At 39.1% G+C, this 15,873-nt stretch overlaps 1 protein-coding gene across 11 annotated transcripts; it reads right to left on the reverse strand.

Moving 5' to 3' along the window:
- Nucleotides 1-834: 834 nt before the first annotated feature.
- On the reverse strand, nucleotides 835-11,238 carry elavl3 (ELAV like neuron-specific RNA binding protein 3). 11 transcript variants are annotated; one of them, XM_007560400.2, is made up of 7 exons: nucleotides 10,994-11,238; nucleotides 10,804-10,907; nucleotides 8,205-8,358; nucleotides 7,883-8,111; nucleotides 7,385-7,438; nucleotides 6,865-6,903; nucleotides 835-6,107 (listed from the first exon to the last, which is right to left on the reverse strand). In XM_007560400.2, the coding sequence occupies exons 1-7, from the start codon at nucleotides 11,196-11,198 to the stop codon at nucleotides 5,780-5,782; spliced, it is 1,113 nt and encodes a 370-aa protein (XP_007560462.1). In that variant the 5' UTR covers nucleotides 11,199-11,238; the 3' UTR covers nucleotides 835-5,779. The 11 variants fall into 11 exon arrangements, with proteins under 11 accessions (XP_007560462.1, XP_016530988.1, XP_007560461.1 ...); XM_016675502.1 differs by having other exon boundaries at nucleotides 835-6,128; XM_007560399.2 differs by having other exon boundaries at nucleotides 835-6,128; nucleotides 7,883-8,108; nucleotides 10,994-11,237.
- Between the last annotated feature and the right edge of the window lie 4,635 nt (nucleotides 11,239-15,873).

Here is a 15,873-nt window from a genome sequence, read left to right on the forward strand (position 1 = left end):
AAAAGATGCTTAATATTTCATTTTAAGAAGTACTTATTGACAGGAGAGACAGCTATTTATTAATGTTCTAACAGTTTGTTAATGGGTTTTATCAATAAATTCTGGCACAACCGGCCCTTTGAAAACCTTCACAATGTTGAAATGGCTCAATATGAAAGTTAACACTCCTGATTTAGCAGGTGGGGAATTATATCTTTACATGGAGCCAGGTTGGTTTGGATATATATATTTTTTTTCCCTTTTGATGTATAAAATAATTAGAAAACTGCATTCTGCCTTTACTCAAGTCGTCTTTGTTTGATATTAATATGTGTTTGTCTAAAAAGGCTCAGAGAGACAAAAAAAAAACCACAAAAAAAAACCTGGAGTCTCTAAGCAGCTATATGTTTGGCACATGGAGAACATCATCAAAAGAACATTTGCAATGAAACATGTTTCTTTTAACCTCTTTCAAAGCTGGGAGTGAGTTGTGCTGAAAAACACTCCTCATAATTTATCAATAGTTTGTTGTCATTCAGTTCTTTAAGCATATAAAAATAATCTTCCTAATTGGCGTTTTTAGTAGAGGCTGGTGTAATGAAATTCTTGCTTTTGTTCTGACAAAGGAAAATAAAAACCCCTGCAACACTTTTATTTGTAACTTTCATTTTATTTTTTTTTCTGGCATGTAAAGTACAAATAATTAAACAATTCCATGAAAAAGTCTTCAAGCGTCTTCAGCTGAAATCCCAGTAATAAATATCCTAGTCTAAACTGAAAGGTTTATTTTTTTATCTTTGTTTAAATTTGACATTGTTCATTTGGTCATGTTTGGAAGTATGAGATTTTGTAGTATTTTTTTTTTGTGTAGATTTTTTTTGTTTTTTTTTTTTGTTTCTGCTGACGTTGCTGTCGACAGAACTATTTGATCGTTTTTACCTTTTGATTTGTTCTACCATTCCAGGAAAAGGTAAGAAAAACATCACTAAGTTACTGCGTCCCCTCTTCTAAATAAATAGACACAAAATACAGTTGAGAAACAGAAGGACCACTCATCCCTTTGCAACTCTAGACACTCCAAAGAAAACCTTCCTGTAGCTTGTTGGAGCTCTGCGATATTTTCCCCCAGAATTCTTGGCTAAGTTTGTGACTCTGAATTGGTAAAAATGGCCTCACTGATAACATTTATTTGACAGATACAGAGGCTTTAATAGATTTTGATAAATTCAGCCCATCAGCGAAACAGGAAAGCATCTTTTGAGCAAACCAAACAAATCTCTCCCCCTGAAGAGAGCCGGAGCCTCACTAAAGGGGGGTCGCCTTCATCTCTCAGGGGCTCACAGAGTGGTTGGAAAAAACAAGACTGTGATTAGGTTAAATAATTAAAAGATTTTCATTTAACAAGACAAACAGAACACAGGCAGTAAAGGCATAACATCTAGCACACAGCATGTATGTTTATACACTTCAATTAGTTAAATATAGCAGTGCATTCTTTGACTATGGAGAACGTTTCCAAATCGTACTTCTAAAGCTGTTTTTCTATTTGTCCCCCTTTTTAAGAAACAAAATGGTGTAACCACAATTTTGGCAAACTTAAAATCTTTTAAACTTGCAAATATAATGAAATAAACCATAAATATACACAAAACATACTTTATACGAGGCAATAATAATAATCATAATAAATAGTTTTTAAGTTAACAATAAGTTAAAACTACAAGCTTAAAGTCGCCCAAATAATACAAGTTTGTTGGCGCTATTTTGAATTTTTTCAGTTTAAATTATTTTTATGTTGCAACAAAAGCTACCACAGACTTTACAAACACAATTGAACACAGTTTGATTGAAACAAAAGAAATCTAACTAAGTCTAAAATCTGCATACACTGTAAAAACTGCAACTAATAAAATGGAAGAAAAATAACAAACTGTACCCAATCGATGCAACCGAAACGTAATCTTCGACCCATGTGTGTTCTCTATGGCAACATCAACAACACAAATACACTAAGTTAACAAGTGAGTCCTGATATGTAAATGAAATCAAGAAATCACAGGAAAATGATATTTGAAATTGACGTGGGCTAAAACTGATGTTCTGTTAAGACGATATTCCTTTCCAAGTCATTGAGAAAAGCTCTGCTAAAGTCAGCCAAATATGCAGTTTGAGCTTGTGTGGACAGAGCACGAAATATAGGGACCGAGGAAGTGGTCGTGGAACAATTTGGAGATCAGAGCTCTCATTCTTTTTTTCTGATTTGGTAACGAGTCTGTTCGATTTAGTCGCTTTCGCCTGAACAGTCGCTCCTCTTGCTATTCCTCAAAACCCTTTCAGTGTGACGTTTCTTTTTCTTTTTTAAAAAATATATATCATTTGTTCTCAGTCAATATAAAAACAAAGCACATTGCACTTACTGTTCCATAGGAAAGTTTTTTTGTCTTTTTTTTAAAATGATTATTGTTGTTGCTCAAGCAGTGTCTTACTGTTTCCTGCCATAGTCCTCGGCTCTCTGCCGTACATCAGGTGTAGGTCTCCATATGGACCGGGTGTGGGAGAGGTCACCTTTGGACTTTTTTCATGGTTGCAGTTCAATGTGGCCTGTTTTCTTGCTATAATGTCTGTCGCTGGGCTCACCACGTGCTCAAACTGGCTGTGCTATCACTTGCAGGAACCAAATGAGCTAGATTAGACCTTTCTGTGATTAGCTGTGGACGACAGCAATCGGCATTTGCAGGGGAGAAACAGTATGAGTCGGATCAAAAAAAAAATGTCAGCAAAAAAAGTATTGGCGATGTATTAAAAGATACAGATAAAACGGGTGATTTGAATGTCGGGGGAAATATGTGGATGCATTTTGTTTTTTTGTTGTTTTTTTTGCCTCGGTCATAAGGTGAGTTGAGTCATCCCTTTTTTATATATATATGCCTTTTTTATACTGCATGATATGTGTGCAAATGTAGTGGATTTTAGCATTTGGTATGGTGTTTTTTTTTGATTGAGAAATGGAAATCGATATGCGCAACTTACAATATATGCTCAAAATTAATTCTAACTCAAATTGTCGAGGGTCCTTGCTCAACAAATAACATAGATTTTTACAGCAATTATGTAGGGGATATTATAGTTAGTTTGTCCTTCTTAGTACTGACTTGCAAAACAATTCTTTGGCAAAACTCAAATCTATCTCATCGTAAGGATTTTCAGTGTGAATCACCAGCACTTTTTGAATCTTTTTTTATTATTATCATCAACCTGCAAGCAGCTTCTTCAGTTTTACAGCTGGGCAGAGAGCCAATCTCACTGCAGCTCTGTCTGGGATTTTCAGGTCAAAGAACTTCCATTGTTGAAGCAACACTGTAACAAAATTTCAAGACAAGAGATGCTGAGTGCGTCTGAACGCTCTAAAATACAGATGTGTCTTGTCAGGTCGTACCCTGGCTGTTGAAATGTATCTTCGTGTGGGTCTGATTCGCATTTTCCGGGTTTGTTTTTTCTCCAGATGCAGTTAAGTTTGTGTGAGATACGCGGCTCCTTCGCCCCCTCCCCAGATATCCCCGCCCATACACCACGCTGCTTCTTCCCTCTTTCTCTGTGAAGATCAGAGGGTTTCAAACGAAGCCACGCGATGTCCCAATTTTTTTTCCAAGCTTAAGAATCTGTAAAAATTCAGCACAAGGTCTTGTTCCTTTGTATGTATAAAAATAGATTATCTCTAATGTAATCCTTTTCAAAGAGACCGTCCTCTTTGGCTAACACAGCGTCACTTAGAAAAGCAAAAATGACTTGAATATAGCTGACCTTATTTAACGTATCATCATGCGCCTGTGTCTTGATATTAAAAGACACTCACTCTCCACATGGTACATCAAAAATCTGGGCTGCAGCAGACACTTCCACTAGACGGGTTGGGCCTTATTGTTTCATCAAGAGTGCCATAAATAATCCCTATGCTCCTGGGTTGGGGATATTTTAATCACCAGCTATTTTTGTTTGTTGCACCAAACTGATCGAGAGAAACTTGTTAAATGCTTTTTTTTGTGATCAAAAAGGTAACTATGACACTTATTTGCAAGGTTGATGTACTGCCAATGTTTGAACGTTCAAAGTCACCAGGAAGATTTTTGAAGAAAACAATGGTCTGAAAGAAAAAACGTATCACTTTTTCCAGACTAAAAAGGTAAAATACAGAGCAATCTTTCTGCTTAATGGATATGTGTTCAGATATGACTGCAATCAGTTATCAGCAGTATAATCTATACACTATTGGACATAATGGATCCAGTTTAATCTACAAGTAGCATTTATCTTTAAGAAACGGAGGAATAATACTAGTGAATTTCACATTTTTGCTTCTTTGCGGGTCTGCCTTTATTATTAACGATGTACTATTTCAAACATGTTCAAGTTTTTCTTCCGACTATGCCCTCTAAGAGCAGAAACATTCAGCTGTAGTGAAATAAACCTGCCTGTCAGTGACTGTTTTTGCTTGCTTTTTTTTTTTTTTCTGACGGCAAACGGCTGATAGAAAGGCATTGCGGAAATAAAACCACTTTTGACGCAATAAAGCTTCTTTTGCAAGTCAGCCAAAGTGTAAAAACACCAGTACTTTTGACGCAGCTGTGTGATGATGAAACAGTTTTTCCCCTCACACTCATCACTCTCTCGCCCAGCAGAGAATTACTAATGAACGTCGTCACCATGGGAGCGCTGCTGCTCTGCTCTAAGTTCACAGACGGTCTGCCCGTATTCAATCCATCGCGTGGATGAGATCAAGTGAAAGAAAAAAAAAAAGAAGACAGCTTCAGAGGACTAAATATGTGTAAATCTTCCTATTACTGAACTGTGTTTTTTTTGTGATACGTTAACTGTTCTATTGTGATATTTCTCGTGAGTCTGTGTGGATAGAAGTGATGGCCTTTGAACTGCTCTTTTCATTGACCGTTGAGCTAAATCATGTTGGGTCTGAGCTGACAAGCTCTGATATATAAGAGAAAAATGCCTTGAAGCGAGGCACCACCTAACGCAGGTCAGGAAACAGTAGTCAAAGTTTCTAGAAAATGCTTACATACTCGGCTATTATAACCACCTTAAATATTGAATATATAGTAATATTTTAATAGACGTATATAAGAGAACACTGTTTTTAGTTTCATTTTCTTTGATCTAAAAAAATCACTGATTCAAAATGCCCAAGTGTAAAAAAAGTGACTACATCCCCTCCAGCAGGATAATGGGAGAGATGGTGGGGTAAGAGTTTAGGTAAATTGCACGTTTTTTTTGTTTGTTTTTTTTGTTTTTGTTGATAATTTTGTTCATCAGTTGTCATTATTTGCCTGAATTCAATCAAAGCACTCAGTACACATTCTCTGTCACATTCGTTAGACTGTCTCCTAAATAGAAAGCTCTTCCCCCTTGCCCCCCTCCCTTTCAGAAAGCCCCCCGTCAGCTACGCACCCCTTTTCTAATTCAATCCAGGCAAATACAGGGAAAGACTAGCAAGTTGTGTAAAGACAAAAGAAAGAACTCCACTAGTGTGTTTGTTTGAAACTCTGACTTATCTACGCTTGAGAATGTCTGTATGCTTTGTGTGTGCATGTGTTCTGTGCATCTGCACGTCTGTCTGTGTGTGTGTGTGTGTGCGTGTGCGCGCGTGTGTGTGTGTATGTGTTTGTGTGCGAGCATGTCAGAGAGAGAAAGACAGAGAGACTCAGTCCAGGCCCATGTAGAGTGATGGCGCAGGGAGGCTTCAGGTAGGACCCCCTGCAGGTTCAACCAGCTGCCACCGGCGGCGTCTGCTTCAGGCCTTGTGCTGCTTGCTGGTTTTGAAGGAAACCTGCAGCACGCGATCGCCCAGGCGGTAGCCGTTTAGACTGGCGATAGCCATGGCAGCTTCGTCGTAGTTGGTCATCGTGACAAAGCCGAAGCCCTTGCATTTGTTGGTGGTGAAGTCACGGATGACTTTGACATTGGTGACGGCGCCGAAAGGCCCAAAGAGCTGCCACAGGACGCTCTCGTCCGCCTCGGGCGACAGGTTGTAGACGAAGATGCACCAGCCGGCTCCGGTGGGACCGGTTAGGTTGACCCCGGCCAGACTGGTCATGCTGTCAATGGTGATGGGGGAGAATCTGGGAAAGAGAGGAGGAGAACTACCATGGGTGTCATTCTGAAGTTCCACATAGCATTCAGTGCTTTAGATTATCTTCTAATAACTAGGTATCTGTCGCATTTGAGGATCCCCATCTCCATCCTCTCTCTGCTGTACAGTAAGAAGATAAATATGTGTGGGCACCACAGTGGCTCCTAACTGCCTGCTTTTATACATAATGACACTGCATGCCCTGAGACAAGACACCCACACAATGTGCATTTATTTAATTTTTTTCCTCTGCTGACCAGAGCCTCTGGAAGAATTAAAAACACATGGATCACGATGTTCAACTCAAATCACAGCATTGAACAAAACACAGAAACCTAGAGAGGGATGAAAAGCAAACTGGAATCAAATCATACGAAAAACTGGAGCAAACAGAAGAGACGTAAACGGAATCTGGTATGTCCATGCTGGTGAAAAAAAGGGGACATTAAAGCAACTGAAACCAACAATGTTAGTTCAGAAATAAATACATAGAAATTATTCATATTGATTCAAATAAACAAAAGGAACGAAAAGGTTAAACAAAGCCATGCCAGAATACCCCGCTGTTAGGAAGGTACAGATAGTGCTTATTCAGTAGAATGGATAAATGGGCTGTGGGCATTAAGAATTATGGCCATATATGCAACTTCTTTTGAGATTAAAGCAGCATGTGGTATTCCGGGCACTTTGTTTGAAGGTTTTATTTTGGCATGAATGCTTTTGAAAGGACGCCTTTTGGCATTTACCTCTTGACTCCGTAGCTGGCGTTTAGTAAATTGTCGAGTCTGCAACGCAAGAGGGAGAGTGAAGGGGATGCAGAGGTTAGTTATGAGATCTACAAGGAATGGGAGTGGTGGGCTTTTTATGGTTAATGTGTTGCGTCTTCATCAGCTGGCCTGCAGAGGGCATCCTTCTCTTCAACGCAGTCTCATATCATCCAGCAACAAATTTGTCTTGTGACATATAGTCCTGCTGGTATTTATTAGTATTTATAAGTTACAATATCTTTTATTAGCGTTAATGTATAAACATATAGGCAAATTTGCATCTAGTGGCAAAAGAAGGAAAGATCCCACAATGCTTTTATTTTGAGCGATTTCTTTTTGCTTTTTGTCATTTAGCACAATTATCCACATAAATACAACCTTACCCGATAGTTTTGATTTTTTTTTTTTTTTTTGCAAGGTCTATGACTTATAAGCAGTATGCAAATCATAATGTATTTAACTTGATTCTATTTGTACTTGGAAAAATCTAGTTTCTTACATTGTGTTTGAGCTGCTATTTGGATCTGGTCCCTTTCCAAGTGAAGGGATCACACTGCAGTTTAAAAGAAAGTCAGAGAAAAAGTGTGAGGAGGAGGAGAGGGAGAAAGAAGAGGGAAAAATACCATGTTTCCAAATAAGAAATAGTAACCTAAAGGAGAAAATTAATTATAGCTTTTATAATCAAAATAATTTTGTTTTCTTTAAACAGTTTACATGTCTTCATTTTTGCATATTTCCACTGACGATTACAACCTCCAGCTTCATCTCTTAGCCATTTTGTGGTACAGATGTTGCATAAAAATAAAGAAACTGTAAAGATCTTCCATCTCTTTCAACTTTACAATGACTCACTTTTAATTGAGCTCAAAAACATGCTGTTGAAATGGAAATGTTTTTTTTTTTTTGTTTTTTTTTAAAGCAACAATAGAACAATAAATGAGGGACTTATTTTGGGGTAGGGTGGAGTTCAGGGCGGGGTTTAGAGACGGTTCAGTACCTGAAACGTTGAGTCTGGTGGTGCAGGGGTCCCGTGTAGCGGCGGGCAGCAGTTTGGTACAGCTGAGTCAGTAAGGCCTGGCCTGTTTTCTGGCTTGGGTTGTTGGCAAACTTGACTGTGATTGGCTCAGCGGCACCCAAAGGCTTCTGCCCGTTCAGTCCTTTGATGGCCTCCTCTGCTTCATTTCGCTTGTCAAACCGGATGAAGCCCACTCCCCGTGATATGCCTGCTCCGAAAACAAAATACAGAGGATTGGCGTGACTACCTTGGTGTTGGTGGGTCAGCTTGGCTTGAGGTGATCAGTTTTATTAAAAGGCCTTACCTGTAACTTGGTCCACTAAGATGCGGGACGTGATGATGCGACCATACTGGGAGAACAGTTGCTCCATGTCTTTCTGGCTCATGGTTTTGGGGAGTCCGCTCACATAAAGGTTGGCATCACGGATGGAGGCTGAACTTGGCCTGGCATATGATACCTAAAACAGATTGAATGATCTGTTGAATCACAGATACAGATCCTTGTAAAAGTATTCACACATCTTGAATACTTTTACGGACAGTATGATGTATTTAGTTGGAATTTAGAGCAACAGGACAAACACAAAGTACTGAAACAATGTGAAGTGGAAGGAAAAAAATACATGTTAGTCACAAAATTATTTTATTTTCAATAGATCAAATGGATGATTTAAATAAATTTAGGTTTGAACTTTGATGGAACAATTTTAACACGTGAATATGCTTTGATGTAAATCAGTCAATTGTAGTTCTGGCTGCTCCTGAAGGCAGGTGAACCTTTGTCCATCATCCCCACAGCATCATGCTCCCACCACTATGCTTCATTGCTTAGAGTGTTAGTTTTCCTCTACAACTAATATTGCGCTTGTTGGCCGAAAAGTTCAGTTTTACTCTCATCTTACAAACAGAAAATGTCATTACACATGCCTTTATGCCCAACCTTCCTTTCACCTTCACAAAAATACTCAACTTAGTGTTGGCCATCCCATAGAAGACCTCAAACATTTGTTGCAGTTTGTTTTTATAATATTGCAAAGTTCAAGGAGTGTGAATATTCATGTTAAGTACTGTAAATAACCTTTAAATTACAATGTAAGTGGTAGTTTGAAGTAAGAATCCCGCTTATTCTCGCTCTTCTCTACAGACAAAGTTGTGTCTGTATTTACCTTAAAACATGACTTTCAGATTCATCACAGACACACTATTTAACAGCTGCGTAACCATTACTGCAGCTGAATCCAATCATTGCTTAACAATCACATGGGACTTCCTTGCTTTGCACTGAAAAACATCGGCTTCAGTCAATACAGTTTCCCAAATTCTCCAGTGAGTTAATTAGTACAGCGTCATTTTTGATGCATCTGTTCGTATCCCACATGGCTGTTCTTCTCAGTCTCATTTCAGTGGCCTGTTTTCTGTTATGAAAAAGTAATATCTAAGTGATTGTGTAAGAGGCTGACCTCTTGTTGCCTCTTTTTAAAAAAATAAAATAAAATAAAATAAATCCTGTTTATGGAAACATGAACGGTTGAGTGACAGATAGTCCACTGCAGCTCTTTGTTAGGAGTGGTGTGTTTGTGTGTGATGGAGAGACAGTGTGAGTGTTGTTGGAGATAGGCTGAGCCGTTCTCCCTCTGTCCTGCCTGCTTTCTTTGTTTCTATTCTCCAGGGTGGGTGGAGGGGGGTGAGCGAAACGCTCCAACCGAGCAAACAGTGAAACGCACCTTAAGGCTGGGAAGAGTTCTCCCAACTTATGAATATACTATTCACTAAATACATTTACAGACGTCTGTGAAAACCGTACAGTCGTTTTGCACCCATGTTTTACTATTAAAACTACTCGGTGCTAGTTAATTGGTCAACATATCTTTCAGATGAATACAGGTGCTTTGATTTCATAAATCAGCACAAAGGACCAGCGTCTATTGTGTCCACAGAGGGACTGCGTGAGCAGGAGGGTTGTGCTGCGTGGTGATTAGGGGGTTCTGGACGAGGCGCGGGGGGGAGCTGCTCCGTTCGGGGAGCAGAGGCTGCCCTATAATTAACCCTCTCGCTGTCGCTCCCACAGTACAGATGGTGCCTCAAGCCCATATGGCCTCTAATCCCGTCATTGGCATTCTGCTCTCGACCCCTCCATCATCCCCTCCACCCACTTTCCCCCACACCTTGATCTTTTCTTTGAAGCTTTCTGTAAAATCGGGAGAAGATTGGAGTACTGACATCAGCTACTGTGTTTTTATATCTAAGAGTGGACATTTTCCTTCTTAAGAATTATCTTTACGGTCACTGTGATAATAATTGGCTTTTTGCTTAGATATTTCCTTGATGTATGTTTATCTTTGACTTGACCTAAAGTTCATTGTTGAGTCAGAGCATCTGCTCTGTAGATCCTGCAGTTTGTCTCAGCCTTTGATCAAGTTTGAGATTGGATGAAATTAGAGATTAATAATTTGATCCCCCCCCTACTCCCCACCACCTCTCTGTCCGTCATCTGATTTTGGGACAAAGAAGCTCCCTAATTAGCCTAGATTGAGGACAGATGGGCTAACCTGCGCTGACCCATGTGTGCCACAGTCAGGCTGCCTAATTGCATTTCCATCACAAAAACCCTCCGCATGTTGTCCGCCCCTTGCTTTCTGACCTCCACTCTCTCCCTCTCCTTTCACCCTTTCTCATTCTTCTTTTGTTCATGCTACCACTCCCTTCTGCCTCTCCACCCCCCCCACCACCCTTTTGCCCCCCTGTATTTGCTCCCCTCCTGCTTTGACATCCGTTGCCACCTCTTTCACCAAACCCCCTTGACAAAATCTCCACTTCCTTCCTTTTTTTTTGTCTGGAATGTTGTCAAGAATCCAAAATGAATTTGAAGTGATTCTGTTCTCAAAGCATCGAGTTCTGCCCACCTTGATTGTTTTAGTCTGCAATTTGAGACCATTTAGTGTGTTGATAGCCTTGTCTGCGTCATTTGGATCCACATAGTTTACAAAACCATATCCCAAACTCTGACCTGCAGGAAAAGACAGAATGACAGGGGATGTTGAGATTTTTCAAAACCAGCTGGAGTGACTTTTTCAGCCCATGCCAGTTTTGTACCTGTTATCTTATCTCTGACTAGCTTGCAGGATTCGATCTCTCCAATGCTACCAAACAAACTTTTGAATTCTTCCTGGGTCATGTTCTGAGGCAGATAGTTGACGATCAAGTTGGTTTTGCTGTCATCTGTGGAGCCATTTGTGCTAATGACTGGGCCGTTGGGCAGACTGGTTCCGCTTGGACCGTTGGACACCTGCGTTTCCATGGTGCTGATTATCTGCTGAGGAAGAGGGTGGAATTAGATTCATTATTCACAAATAGACTCTGCAAAAGTAAACCTTTAAACATGCTTCGAATCCATTATTTAGCTTACAGTGATACATATGCTAATAGAGGCTGCGCACAGCAGAGCACACAGAGGCTGCTCACTCTCTAAGCATCAGAAGTGCAGGTCAAGAATCAGCGTTGCTAAAATGGAGGTGGACAAGGTCTGATTTATCATCCTCCCTTCCCCCTTCTGCTCCATCTTTCCTGCTCTCCTACTCCCCGCCTCTGGTCCTGCAGATGTCACAGTCCCTTTTCCTTACTCCTCCCATCCCAACCCCCCCTACTCTTCCAGGGTCAAACATCATTACATCATTACACAGGGACGGATGGTCAGAATGGTGGCTACCAGACTGGCACAAAACCAAGGGAGCTGTCAGATGGATTTAGTGCTCCAATAAATAATTCATATCATGGTTAGCTAAAATACTTTTTTTTTTCCAAACAGTTTTTGTCTTTGGACTCTGTGGCCTTTAATTTCCCAGTTTTTAAGTGAGCACAGAGATGGTGTATAGTGGAGTATTTTGTGTTGCTTTGATGCACCTAATTAGAGCCATGCAGAATACCAGAAAACGGCAACAAAGACAGACTTCCTGCTCCAGTTCCTCTCCCTCGGCACCAAGCTCTTTGAGACCAGATCAATATTATAGTATATTATATCATAGACAGTCACAGCAAATGTTTGTGCGTGTGTGTGTGACTGTGTGTGTGTGTTTATTCATACCGAGTTTAATAACACTGAATTGAGCTGTACTTTATTATTATTCTGGAAAAGCCAGACTTTTACAAAAAATATAATGACAAAAGGGAAAAATTAGAGAATAAGAATACAAAATGGTGAAGAGATTTTTCTACTACAGCTTAAAACTATTTGTTTTGTTGTCTGATTTTTTAAATTTAAACACTAGGTCTACATTCACGTCTACAATCAAGTCTAGATTTTGGTACAATTAGTTAATAGTTTTTAGTTGTCTAATTTTTTTATTTTAAAAGTTATTGATTAAGGAGTATTTCTATGACTTGTTAGTACACCTGTTACATCATCCAACCACATTTTTGTATTTCTTTTTTTATTTTCTTGCATTTTTTGTACCATTCTTGCTCGCAATTTTGCAATCTGAGTAAATACTAATGCTTGTTGGGTCGTTTTGTAAACAGTTACCTCAAACTCTATATTTGACTTACAGCAGGTTGTTAATTTGTTATTATTTGTTTATGGCAAGAGGCTCACCCTCGCTGAATCTCATGGGGAATTAAAACATTCTACCAAACAATAAAAGGAGTTAATTATCAACTTCCACAAATTATTCCCTAATGTTATTCTAAGAAAGACCAATTTGATGGAGAAATACTGCAGATGTAATTTAAATGTATTTTTGACAGACGATATTTCTCACGACTTGTGAGTGCCTCATTGACTTCATTAAAGTTCTCTTGATATTCTGTTCTAGATCATAATTTTGCTACTTTTATTGTTTCTGTTTCCACACTCTCTGAATTAATAAAGTACTAAAATTGAACAAATTCCTGTTTTGTTTTTTTGTTAAGTTTGATGGGTTTTTCTAATAAACTTGTTTTTACCTAACCTCAGCATCCATCTGCCTTGTTTTGAGACTCACCTTGACTCAGGTTGCCCTGGTTACAGCCCCTCAAAGACGACAGTGTTTCTAACGGCTGACAAACTTCCTTACTTAACTATTTGTTGGTCTGAGCTTGTTAGCAGTAGACACACAGGTTAGATGTATGTCGTACACATGCTGATAATGTTTGTCTTTGTAGAAACAAAGAACAGCGTGGTGACAGTTGAGACAGTGTAAAAACTAAAATACATCAAATGCACCTTTATGTACAAAGGTTGAACAGCAAAAAGAACAACAGCCTGTCATGTAAATATTTTTGATATGAAGCTAAAAAGATACCTAAAATGATATGACTCCCTTTAATGTTTTATAAAGAAACAGACTGCTTTGTTGTTTTCATGCTAGTAGTAGTGCATTACTTTGTGGGGTGGAATAAACAAAATTTGTCCAAGTAATAGCAAAAGCTGTATAAAACAAAGGGTGGGGGAAAGACATTTTCAGGGCAAATTTGACTCTCCAACTGGAAAACCTCAGAGAGGCAGAGTAAGCATTTCCAGCAAACAGTGTGAGGTTATATAATTCATAAATCCACGGTGCCTCTCAGACACACAAGCAGCAAAATAAATAGATAAATTAAAAGAAGCATTTAACAACAACATCCAGCTACAGCATGAAGATAAGAATACATTTAACAGATTTATGCTTTACTTGAAGATGGTATATAATTCTAACAAAAACAAATAAAAGCATGAATTGCTAAATAAATGTTAGTATGCGCATGTAGTGCAATCGTAAGTTCTGAGATATTGAACCAGAAAATAAATAGGATCACTAACAGTTTCTTAGATACATTGCTCACCTTTTTATTTCTCTCTGATAAGGACGAAACATGATAAAAAAAATTCCTTATTTTAAATCTCCAACACACCAACACAGCTGTTTTCATCACGTTGGGACCCCCGCTGCCTGTTGTTTTTATTTCTATTTTAGGGGTTCTGTGAGACCTCCCTTAATATTTAATGGAGTGCATCAGCTTCGCCCACACACGGTCCCAGACTTGCACGCAACAAGAGCTCAGCCTCCACCACCAAACACATGAAACCAGATTTGCACGCAAACAAGAGGCCCTGCCTCCCTTCGCCAAACACACACCACCTACACTGTGCACAATTAAATTAGAAAACAAAGGAGCGTTGCAAGACTTAATGTAAATGTATGTCTTGTGGTCTCTGTCCTGTGATGCATTCAAATCATTTCTGCTCCAAATGCATTGGAGCACTTGGGGCTGTATAATACAGAGGAATAGCATGTGTCTCACAAAGTTTGCATGTTGCAGTTTAAATTGGGTGTTACAATGAAATGCTGTGATTTTAGTGTTTATTTCCATAGGAACTGGATGTACATTTTCTAGTAGCATTAGCTATCTAATGGTCAGCATATATAATAATTGACAGAAGTAGAAAATCTGTATATAATATAGCATTAGGAAATAATTTAGACCAACCATTTTGTTTTATCAAAACATAACCTAAGCAGCAGCTTCTTCCTCTTTGTATACAAATGATTTTAGGTGTGCAAGACAATAATCTAAAACAGAATGCTAGTGTAAAGTGTAAATGAGCCATCTAAATAACACAGATTACAGGATTATCCCAAACAAAGGGCATTAGCCACATTCTCTGCAGCTTAGGGGATCATGGTGGCAGATGTAACACAACAGGACGACCGGAGTCACAGCTCTTGTCAGCCACGAACAGAGACTCCACACAGTCAGATGACAAAATAAAAGATTTCTCAAAGATCGCAAAGATCCCTGGGTGTTATGGACCGCTTTGATAAGATGACAGCAGACAGCGTCAAAGGCTGCAGGACACAAATCTGTCTCACAAGTCCTTGGATCATGCGGGGCGCTATCCAGCGTGCTGAAAAGGGAGTGGCTTTCGGACAGGCTCTTTTGAAGACACAGATGGCCGTGAAACGACCAAAAGAAAATCGACTTTGTTCATGTATTTCTTTTTTTCCTTCTTCATTTCGAACCTCTAAGCACCGATCCGTAAAAGGAATATTTCAAACCTATTTAGACAATTTAAAGGATCGACTGATTTCTCTGTTTCTGCTGTGCATCGCCTGCTTTTAAATCAAGGAACTGGTGAGCTCTGCTGGCATTCATAAACCAGAGCGCCTATTTGCTGAATAAACGTATTGAAACGACCAAACAAAAGAGCCACCCGTTCCTCCTCTTCTCCCTCTCGCAGAGGGCTATGGCAGCACTATGAATATTAATGTAAACAGTGGCGCTTTGTGTCGAGGCCAGGGGCTGCAGGACTCTCCGGGAACAATGATCGTTACAGTTGCCATCTCCAAGTCAAAAAAAAAACAAAAAAAAATCCAAAATACCCACAGCAAAAACCCTGTTGTGTATATAGAATATAAAATGTGTATAATATTTTTTCCCCCTTTTTTTATTTCAGAGTCTTATATTTAATTGTGCTACAATAAAATAGTTCTCTTCTTTTACAATACATTAACATGATGAATAAAAATAGATTCGCCATAGTAAAATAAATGCTGTTTATCAAAGGGCTTAAATATAGAATTAAAAAAAGAAATACATGAACAAAGGTCATTCATTTTTATATGTAAATACATGCTGACCTACAAGAAGCAGATCTCTGCCTATATAATCGCATTTATCGCTTCTTTTGATATTTTCACTCTGCATAATTTGCCCTCACCTATAAAACCGAATAAAATAAATAAATAAATAAAAATAGTAATTTTTAAAAAATTTGAAAAAAGGATTCACGTCTTCAGTATTTTACTCCATGTAAGGCCCAGTGAATGGGGCGAGAAGTTTTTACCTTATAAGATCAAAGAAACGCTCTACAGTGATGGCCTCGCCTGTCCTTGTCCTTGAATTGTGTAAGTGCTTTGGAAAGGTTGTCTGACTCAACGCTTTTATTTGCTTGGCACTGCGGTACAGGCACGGGGGGCTGCGGACCATGTGGAGGAGAGATGCTGCTGCCACTATATATA

This window comes from Poecilia formosa, unplaced genomic scaffold (assembly GCF_000485575.1).
Source record: "Poecilia formosa unplaced genomic scaffold, Poecilia_formosa-5.1.2 Scaffold115, whole genome shotgun sequence".
Classification (NCBI taxonomy): domain Eukaryota; kingdom Metazoa; phylum Chordata; class Actinopteri; order Cyprinodontiformes; family Poeciliidae; genus Poecilia; species Poecilia formosa.